General features: G+C 31.2%; 1 protein-coding gene across 2 annotated transcripts; it reads right to left on the reverse strand.

The window, feature by feature from the left end:
• Positions 1-313: 313 nt before the first annotated feature.
• On the reverse strand, positions 314-10753 carry Trx2 (Thioredoxin 2). 2 transcript variants are annotated; one of them, XM_090117280.1, is made up of 3 exons: positions 10644-10753; positions 3117-3292; positions 314-754 (listed from the first exon to the last, which is right to left on the reverse strand). In XM_090117280.1, exons 2-3 carry the CDS (start codon positions 3285-3287, stop codon positions 605-607), a joined length of 321 nt encoding a protein of 106 aa, XP_089973406.1. In that variant the 5' UTR covers positions 3288-3292; positions 10644-10753; the 3' UTR covers positions 314-604. The 2 variants fall into 2 exon arrangements, with proteins under 2 accessions (XP_089973406.1, XP_089973407.1); XM_090117281.1 differs by lacking the exon at positions 10644-10753 and adding an exon at positions 6637-6737.
• Positions 10754-11048: the final 295 nt, after the last annotated feature.

Below are 11048 nucleotides of genomic sequence, written 5' to 3' on the forward strand. Positions count from 1 at the left end.
TTACCTCTCTTCGAAGATAAAATTGATAGACGTCAAATGTTGCCTATTAAATTGGCTCGACAATAACAATAGCTTTAACCGGTGACACACGAGCGGTTATAGTTAGTGTTAAAATTGAATCTTCTTTAGGTGCGTCGAGTTTAATTTCAAGGTTGCGTCATGGCAATACCGTCACTTCACGAGTAAGGCAACGATTTCGGTATCTTTGAATCTTGAAAAAGTTTCACTTCTGACACGTGTGCTAGGCACACACGCTCTTTTAACTATTTTATATCACCGTATGATATTCAGGAATAATAATAAAACAACACAATACATTTTAATGTTTATTGAAGTAACAATATTTTGTAACATAATGCAATGAAAAATAATACGATTAAAGCATGCGGTACGCGTCCCTAACTTTAATTGTGCTATATTAAGACACTTCGTGGTTAAAGTCCAGCTTTACAAATATAAATCTTCACTGCTTATAAATGCTTTGAATACTAAATACATACGATACAATACAATAATTTAATACGATTTAAATGCTTTTGAATTTACCAACATTGTTTTTATGAACTAAATATTTCTCCGGTCGGCGTACTGCGTTATATTAGATTTACTTAAGTTTAAGAATGGTGTTTTTGAGTTTGTCCGCGTTGGCGCCAGAGAACTCTTCGAGTTTTTTGGAGTTCTTCACAAAGACGAAGGTAGGCATTGAGTTGATGTTGTACTCTGTTGCGATGTCCTCGCATTCGTCGACGTCAACCTGAAAAGATAATATTAATTATTAATAAAGATAATTTAAATAATAATGTGATGGTTGTTTTATTTTTGGTTATCTGGGAGTGATCGCTTATAGCGATATGACAGTCTTTTAATTAAATATTTTTTGTTTTTTTGTCTGCCCTATATATCTTGTTTCTTTGTATATTGTTAGTATATATCTATATTAAGCATCTGTAAACTGCAAGCTTTTCTAGGAAGCTAGGTTCTAGTTCATTAATAGATTGTTTACAAACAATCAATTTAACAGTGCGGGAATAGGTCAAGTGACGGTCATAAATTTTATGAGAATGCTTCATCAATCAATAATTTTCAAAACCTATAACTTTAATGATATATTAAACTAGCTGTGCCGCACGGTTTCAGCTGCGTTCAAAATCAAGTATTTCCATAGCTCATGCGCTATTCCTGTAAAAGTTTAAAAAAATCCGTCCCGTAGTTTTTACGTGAAAGAGTAACAAACATCCATACATCCCATCCAGCCATATTTACTGACTCTTGCGTTTATAATAATTTGTAAGCAGTAAGATATGATCATCATCATCATAATAGAAATTTCAACAAATATTTAAAGGTAACTCAAAATTGAATTTATATAACAGGTTATCTTTGAGACACAAAACATTACAATTAAATAATACTATCTAGAACATAAGTTAAGGTCAATGCTATATATATTATTGTTATCTTGATACTATTTTTGGCAATGATATATGAGCAAATATAATAAACCGTCGTCACTCACAGTCATGAGTGTATATTTATAACTCAAACAGGTAAAAAAATATTTTTTTCAAGATAGAAATACTATAATTTTTATTGAAATGTTGTGAGTACTTTCTATCCTAGTTATAAAAATACTATAATACTAATATTATAAAGCTGAAGAGTTTATTTGTTTGAACGCGCTAATCTCAGAAACTACTGGTCCGATTTGAAAAATTCTTTCGGGGTATAGCCCATTTATCGAGGAAGGCATAGGATATATTAATATATTATCATCACCCTAATACCAACAGGAGCGGAGCAATGCGGGTAAAACCGCGGGGCACAGCTAGTCCTATATAATATTCTTTTAAAACCTAGTAAAGGCTATTAATATACATACAAATCAATATAAGAAACACCATAAATACCAACATTCTAATATCATTAACAGATATTAAGCTAAAACCAATCTTATTCTTATGCAATAAGGTGCAAAGTCCACTATTATTTACTTTGGATCAATAAATGAAATGGGTCATACAGCTATTAGTGTAATTATTTCACCCACAGTATAAAGCGTTCCTATTAATCACTGCAGCGATCAAATCAAAGGAATAATTTATGATAATTGTCGAATAAGTTAAAAAAGGTTAATTTGCACGCGAACGCTCTATTTAGAAGTTATTTTTTGTACTTTCTTTCAACCGACTTCAAATATCTCAATTTTGACTGTATTTTTTGTGTTAGAACTCAGAACTTTGATTGGGTGAACTGATTTTGATAATTCTTTCTTTATTTGGAACCTGGTGATTGTCGCCCAAATTAAAATTTGTGGTCGCTAGTTCTGACAATATGAAAGCGGTATCTTTTTAAAATGGTTTATTTTATTAAATCATACAATCGTACAAGCTTTATAATGTAGCGAAATGTCTATTTTAGCGATAAGACCGCCTGTTGTGCTCTTTTATTAACTAATGTATTGTGTCCTTATTTGTACTTTTCTCTGTGGTGCACAATAAAGTATTTTTGTTTGTTTGTTTGTATTTTAATTCATGAAAGTAAATAAATTTTCAAGTTATATTGTTATCTGTTATCTACATACCAAGACAGACTATCTTAGATTTTTCTTTATCTGTCTCTGAATCTATTATAATCAGACTGATCTTAGATTAGATGGCGGATTTTAAATAACGTACATATTTATTATTTAATATAGCCTAGGTAACGTAAAAGTTTGAACATGGATGTATGTTTGTTATTCTATCACGCATAAACGGATTAAAAATAAACACAAAATTTGCAAAGACCCTATCGGTCGTAAAAGTTCACAGAATATTCGTGTGTGCGTTTGTGTGCCGCTTTTGAAGATCTAATGTTGTGTTGATAACCTATCTACACCTTTTAACCCGACTGCCAAAGATAGGTTATGATTTTCGAGTGAACTGTTTATGAATGAACGTATAGTTCTTTGGCCGTACGTATAGTTACTACAGCCTAAACCACTGGACGGATTTCAATTTATGAAGTGTCGTTGCAATCATTAGAATTGTGGAAATGACATGTCTACATAAAACAGTCAGGTTTTTTGTTTCCACACAAAAAATCTTGTCACATATACTGGTGAGTAAAATACGAACCTTCAACACGACGATAGAATCTGCCATTTCATTGGCAAGCTCGTCTAGTTTGGGCCCGATGACCTTGCAGGGCCCGCACCACGTGGCCATGAAGTCGATCACGACCAGCTTGTCACCAGCCTCGCCCAGCCTGGTCTTCAGGTCGTCGGAGTCTTTGATGTGGATCGACATTTCGACTGGAGAAGAACAGAATGGTCTTTTAATATGTGGTTGAAGATAGGAGCAAGTGTTGGGTTATGGCTAGTGATGCAACGAATACTACTTTTACGAATACGAATATCTCGCCTTGGTAATAAAAGACTTATTTATTTAATGAATGCTTACTCTTCTAATAATTAAAATTTACAATAGGCAAATTTTTATTTAAAAAACATAAAATTCGTAGATTTTCTGGTTTTAGACGTTTTTTTTTCAGTCTGGATATTTCCAGCCGTTGAAAAAAGTCTTTCTGAAGCGACTGTACATGGCTTCAGTGAAAAATATTTTTGGGTGAGTTTTTTCTAACTTGGAAAATTTATTTATTTATTTAAAAAGGACATCTTCTCGCCAAAAGACCAGTGGATCAGCAGTCTCTACACACGTCATATTTTTACACGCGATTTTTAAATCTGTACCTAGTACCTAAATAGAGTTGCGTACAAAAATATTCGTTTTTAAATATTCGTATATTCGCCGAATACGAATATTCGGTAAATGTCTACTATTCGGCGAATAAGAATATTCGTATTCGTATTCGTTGCATCACTAGTTATGGCCTATGGGTATTTAACATTGTTTCTTGTTCTTAAATTCACGTAAGCATTCTTTCAGTCTTTCACTACATCATGGCATAAACAGGAATAAAAAATTTCACCCATCCATACGATAAGTGAGAGATGCTTAAAATATATTAACTGAAATAGAAATAGGTAGGTAATTCGCAGAATAATAGAATTACCTAAATAAATTACTAGTTTTTTGATAGCAAATTACTTGAAATGACCTTGTTTTTGCATACATTTTGATTCTTCTGGTCGTATTATCGCGTCTATTTACTACCTTCACCTGTTTTTTTAATATGCAATAACAATGCAACAACCTTCAGATATCAAGTGACATACAAAACAAATTGCCTTGTATTTGTTTGTTAAATATAAAAATACAATTTATAACATAAATGACGCACCAGAATAAACAATTGTTAAAAAATAAAAATCATCTCTTGATATGAATTGTGGTATTTCGCGTGGGCATGATGTATTTATATTTTATTTTATGTTTTATCATAAACTTGTCTAAGTTTTCAAACTGGAAAACGATTGTTTATTCTCTGACAAAATAACTTCGTTGGTCCTAAATGAGCTTGGTACCTTCCAATACCTTTCATACGTCATGAAAGAAGATATCTACATGCTCATTTACTTGTCTAATCTATACGATGCTAGTATGCTTATACCGTAAAGAAGACTACTTTAAACTACTTCACGAACACACTACGCAGGTACCATCAAGTATTTACCCTATATCTTAGATCCCAACCTAACCTTCGTTTAGGACAGAACCTTGGACACACTATAGCACCAATGCTCTAACAAGTAGACCATAAAGGCCTTAGATTCAAGGTGAGAACAAGCATGTAGTATTATTCTATCACTTGTATCTAGTTACGAATTATATTATTACGATAGACCTTTGAGTGACCTTGCAAAACCGGAATTTTGGGTACAAATTCATGAATTAAATTGACCGTAAAAAATCACACTGTTCAGTGTCCATGACTTGAATGTACTGGGGGAACCTTGACATTGAGTGTCTGAAGAAGCATGTATTTAACGCCGTTACCGATAAAATAACGAAAATGTCTCAAGTTGTATGTGACATGTTTATATGACGAAATAAAGATTTTTCGGTCCAAACAATTAGGTATGTATAAAACTGCTAACAAAGTTACTTATACCATTTTAAACATAATAAACCTCGTGCAAAATTCCTAACCGCATTTGATGGAAATTTATTATGCAAATACATAGTAGCCTGCTATTACATATTAGATTATTTTCTGCGGTTACGACGCCTAATAATTGTGATAATTACTGATTGCAAAAAAATTTTGCCATACAGGAAGTAATTTTTCAACTTGAAGTGTGAAGTTTAACAGTTACCTAAATTGGTAACCAAGCAATATTTTATCTATAGCTATGGAATAATAATTTCAAAATGTTCAGGAAAACATACCTAGGTAAATTAAAATTATATTTTTACGAATAGCGTTATTTTAAACAATCTTCGGTTAGGTATTTACTCATAGTACTCCATATCAAAATTATGGTGTAATTCAGTTATTGATATGATGACTCATTCAACTACGAATACCTAATTATGAGAAAAAAAAGATGTTTTATATTTCACAAAATTTATGAAATTTTTCAAAACAACACCAATTTGTCACTGGAAGGATATTAAAATAAGGGCCGATTTTTCAATGCCTAGATAAACAGCTAGATAGACTTTATTCTTCAGTTAACAAAATATTCAATTTTTCAATAGACGAATAGGACTTATCTATCGAATAACTACGATATTTGAGGAATAAATCTATTTGCCGCTCCAACGGCCAGATAGCGCGCTATTCGACGGTTAGGCGTTTGAGTTGACAACTGACGCGTCAAATTTGGGATATTTTCGTATGTCATAACATAGAGCGTAGAATTATTAACAATTAAACCTCTTTCTATATAATTATTATCAATTAAAATCATATTGAAATTGATGTTTTTGATAGTACTGATGACCATGCCATTGAAAATTTGCCGAACGCTGCCTTTAAGTAGGTATGTCGTTTCCATCGTAAAATATATAAATTGAAACACAAATTTAGCCAAACTCTTTACTCGAATCAAAACAACAATCAACAATCATAGAAAACAAGTGCACTCCTGAGTCCTGACGTGAGTCATAATGACGGTTGTTGACAAATTGCAAGAGTTGACTCTATCCCGCTCTAACCTGACTAATTTAATATGTTTGTTTCGCCACTCCGAGAGCAGAGCTGCCAATATGGAAATATTTGGTCAGATAGTTATTCATCAAATAAATCACGATTGAAAAATAGGCGAGCCGTTATGAGTTAGATAAATAATTTAATAAATCTATTCGAGGGGTACTTATTAGACTGTTTATCTCGGGATTGAAAAATCGGCCCTAAGTAATATAATTTTTTATAATTGGTGTCAAAGTGCAATTCTGTCCATTGGGGATTTCCCTCTAATTGACTGAAATTGTATGTATTTTCCTTCCTGCACCTTACAAATTTTGTATGAAATATTACCGATAAGTTAAATTGAAGTTTAAACCTTAAAGCAAAACTATTTCTCACCTTTAATTTACACTGTTAGCAATTACCCGCCAAACTCATTATCTTATCGCGTCATTGTCATTCATTGAACACGTTCTTAGAATTTACACATTATATTTTTATCTAAATACATAGTTCGTAATATAATTTTTCGGATTCAAAAAAATCCCTTATGTAAGTACTCACCTAGATAACAATAGGATAATCTCTAAAAATAAATAATCAGTCTTAAACAATTAAACTCCACAACACAGACACGTCCGATCACTACAGCGGCAGGAGCGCGACTTCACGACGCTTCGAAAACCGGCTTATAGTACGGCAGGATAAATGTTCATGTGACGTCATCTTTTTAAATAAACATGAACGTTGAAATAATGATGAATGTATATGTAATGATTAGAGTGATTTGTATCGTAGAATCGACGTGACTCAGCTGAAAACCCATGAGAAATGTGTGAAGAAACAGGATAAGGAGATGGAAGGGCATTAAATGACTGAATCACAAGACTATATAACACTTAATTAGATATAATATGTAGTGCGTCATATACAATTTTTTTATATGATGCAATATTTGTATGGTAAATATTTCTTATTGGAAACACACAATCATTTATAGGGTATATGTATTCATATTGGTATACATTTGGGTATATACATTATACACATTATATTCTAATGAATATATAATATATTATAGTGGGTCTTCATAAATACAAAGTAGAAAAAATGTATGTTGAAGAAGAAAGTGATTTTATTTATTTATTTTATTTTATTATAAAGTTACTATGTATTTGAAATTTAAAATATCACCATTACAATTTCATAGTTAAAAAAATTAAAACGCGCAAGTAATTTTAAAATGATAATGATTGGTGTCAATTTATTATCACCAATATCACATATTTACAACATGATAAATTATTTCCCATACAAAAAAGTCGCACAATTAATTTGTTAACATTTTTTATCAATTTTTGATATCAACATATTCCGTGTTGGTTAAATCTTATATTTTATATGAGGTTGATAAATTTGATAATTTTAAATAGGCCTAACGCAAATGGGTTAGTCAAATGGAATTTTGAGTGTCCCAAAAGATTATTTTAAATGCGTTTACTGATAGAAAGGAAACGAAATCCCAGTATTATTGATATAAGTTTGTTTGCTGTTAAATTAAAGGTACATGAACATTTTTGTCCTAGAATTCTTCAAGAGAAACATACATAAGAATGTTTAGGTGACGAAGCATTATACAGGGTGTCCCACTGACTGTATACTAAGCTCAAAGGAGGTTATAGTTTTGCATACGCTGAGTTTGTAAAAAAAAAAAAAAATTCCATACACATTTTTTTACGTGATCAATGTATGCAAAACTACAAGTCCCTTCGCGCTTAGTATACCAATAGTGGGACACCCTGTATATTGGAATTTAAAGCCTATCAGTTAACAAGTATCTAGTAGAAAGATAAAAAGCTTACAAACGATTATGGTATACTTTCAACAAACTTTGTCCCAAATAAGGGCATTACATGGCATTCATAGATTTCAAATTTCGATTTCCAGATGAAGCCGGGATAAAATATCTTGAAAACTTTTTGAAAATTCATTTCTATTCCTGAGTAACAAGTGTTAATTAATTGGTTTTTATGCCATATCTTTAAATTTAAAGATAATATATTGAAGGTTATTCTACTGTTAAGTTGTGTGTTTTTAAATATACATAATGCTATGTACATAAGGCCGCTGGTGATCGGTCGTTTTGGAAATCTTTGGGGGAGGCCTATGTCCTGCAGTGGACGTCCTGAAAGGCTGGAATGATGATGATGATGATGAATGCTATGTATGCAGGTATCTTCACAACAATTATATTGATTGGGTTTAAGTGTCCGCTGCAGCTGGTACATACTAATGTGAAGACAATTATTTGTAACTTATGCCGTTCTTTTGTTGTTGCATTTGAACTGCTTTCTCGCTTTAAAATTTTTAAAATCAATTGATTTAAGACTTGTAGTTATAGTTAAAAAATTAATATCACCTTTAGAATAAGTTAATACTAGAAATATTTAGCTGAAGAAAATAAAATTAAGATATTTTAGTTTAAAGGATAGTTATTTTCAGTTTGATATTTCTTTTAAAGCCTACTATACAATAGTACCTATGAATATAAATTAGTTATGATATAATATGGACTAAAGCCACCAATTTTAAATAATACATAATATATTTCCCCTAACTAATTTCCTTCCGTATGTTTGGTTGTCTGGAAGAAATAGCTACTTTGCGATAAGACCGTCATTTGTTTTAATTTGTCAGAACAATAAATAAATAATTTGGGTGTTTTCCAGGCACAATTACTCCTAGTAATAGCAGAACTTGAAATCTCAAACAGAGCATAAAGCTTATATACTATAAGCTAGATACATAATATATTATCTCTATATTTATAACTCGTTCAACTGATAATAAACGATATCAACATGACACTGCATAAATACTTGTTTTATTCTAAACTGTTGCATAATTTTCCTCACATCTGGAAAAATAGATCAGTACTAATAATGAATCATTTTTACATTGATAAAAAATATGTTATTTTTAACTATTTGGCAATCGGTTTGGCACAAGTGTATGTAATAGTAGTTAATTTAGTTTTTATAGCATTCAAATGCTTTATGAATATAAAATTTTAAAGAATAGTAAAAATTCGATCACCAAGCTAGATGCAAGCACGCATCTTTCGTCAAACGAAGACGAAACTTGACATAAGACGCGGGTTCGAATCCCGCCTCATGATCGATTTTTTCAGTTCTTTAAAAAATTTCAATAGTATTTAGTTTTAGGCATTCATATCAACGTTGTATTCATACATTGTTTTTGCTTTGGTTACTTTTGAATATCTTCTTCTTCTTCTCTTATCTTCTTATATATAAAAATGAATCGCAAAATGTGTTGGTAAGCGCATAACTTGAGAACGGCTGAACCGATTTCGATAATTCTTTTTTTATTATATTCCTTGAAGTACGAGGATGGTTCTTACGTAGAGAAAACGTAAATATGTACCACGGGCGAAGCCGATCAGACTGCTAGTTTCAAATATATTTATTACTAGCTTGCCTGGCAAATGTTATTCTGTCAGGACTCAGGACACCTTAATCAGTTATTGGTATGAAATATCCATCACAAGAGGGTCAATTAAGTTTTGGACAAAGAGGGTGAAACTGGGGCGACAGCTAGTCATATATACATTTTTATATTGTATTTAACAGTTTATTTTCCTATTATATAATGTCTGGGTAGTTATACATATAGATAGCTAAGGTTTGAAATAAGGGCTGATTTTTCAATCCTGGGTTAAAACTTATTCGTCAAATAATGTATAAAACTACCATTTTAAAAACGTAATTCCCCGTATTTGACAGTTTACGTGACATTTTAATATTATTGTGTAATACTTTATTGGACGGATAAGTTTTATCCAAGCATTGAAAAATCTGGCCTAAGTCAATCTAGAATAAGCCCAGTAACTCAAATAGATTAGAGACTCATCAACGATGAATAGAAGTAGAATCATAATTCATAAAATACCTAATTATCCAGATTCATTAAGAGGAATTATGAATTTTAGGATAAAACATACATAGTAGTAGTTGATTTACTTATTGCTCAGAAGAATATAATTAAAGATGAACGAAACCATTTCCCAGTAAAATGAATTGTCGTTTTTTATAAGTACTTATATCCACAAAAATTATGGGTTTTAGCTAGATTTTTAAAGTTCGCATTAATTTCGTATCAAGTTAAGGATAACAATGGAAGAGAACAATTATAACAAGCTATAGGTACCTATTAGGTATCGTAGTGTATTCGTGACTCATAGACCAACTACCTACTTATAGATACTTATTAGGAATCCAAGTGTAGTTGTTTTCCTACTAAATCTATAGTATTCAATCACAGGTATGTTTTAAATATATATCTAAACTAATTTAATCTTTCACATCGTTTTTATCAAATTCATATTAATGATAAACGACGTCTTCCAATAAATTGTTAGACGCAGAAACAAGGTCATTTTTTATCAAGATTATGGGAATAACTTACAGAATATTTCACACTTTTTTGAGTTGTTTAGTGTTTGAAAAAGTTTAAATATGCTAAAAATAAACATAGAACTCAAAATTACTCACCAAAAGTAGAATTTTAAGCAGAAATTCGTGAAAACCGGTTCAACACGCGGCGACAAAACCAAACGCAAGACAGAAAATGTCAAAAGGAAAACTTGAGAAGTTGGACGTCAGTACTCAGTCGTCACTTACGTTATGGCAGATGACATTATGTAATCTGTGCTTGACAAAATTTAATATGAAATTTTATTTCTATTTCTATAGTAAATTAACTGAACTAAAAGTATATCTCAATATTAATATATTAAGTACATTAATTACTGGCTACATCTTTTCCCGGATTCAAAGCTGCCGCATGGTTAATTCTAGGTATACTAAGTCCAAATATTTTAAATCATTGAAATATTCTTATCTTATATTATTATTTATTATGGAGTATTTTTTTCTCTATTAAATCTTTCTCAGGTA

This window comes from Colias eurytheme, chromosome 27 (genome assembly GCF_061535395.1).
Source record: "Colias eurytheme isolate Ceu_HAF_F1 chromosome 27, ilColEury1 Martin Lab GWU primary, whole genome shotgun sequence".
NCBI lineage: Eukaryota > Metazoa > Arthropoda > Insecta > Lepidoptera > Pieridae > Colias > Colias eurytheme.

What these genes read in the sequence shown, in the direction of transcription:
- Trx2 (XM_090117280.1), bottom strand. Translation starts at nt 3,287, where the DNA reads ATGTCGATCCACATCAAAGACTCCGACGACCTGAAGACCAGGCTGGGC. An exon ending in ATTCTATCGTCGTGTTGAAG is followed by an intron (nt 755 to 3,116) that starts GTTCGTATTTTA and finishes TTATCTTTTCAG; the next exon opens with GTTGACGTCGACGAATGCGA.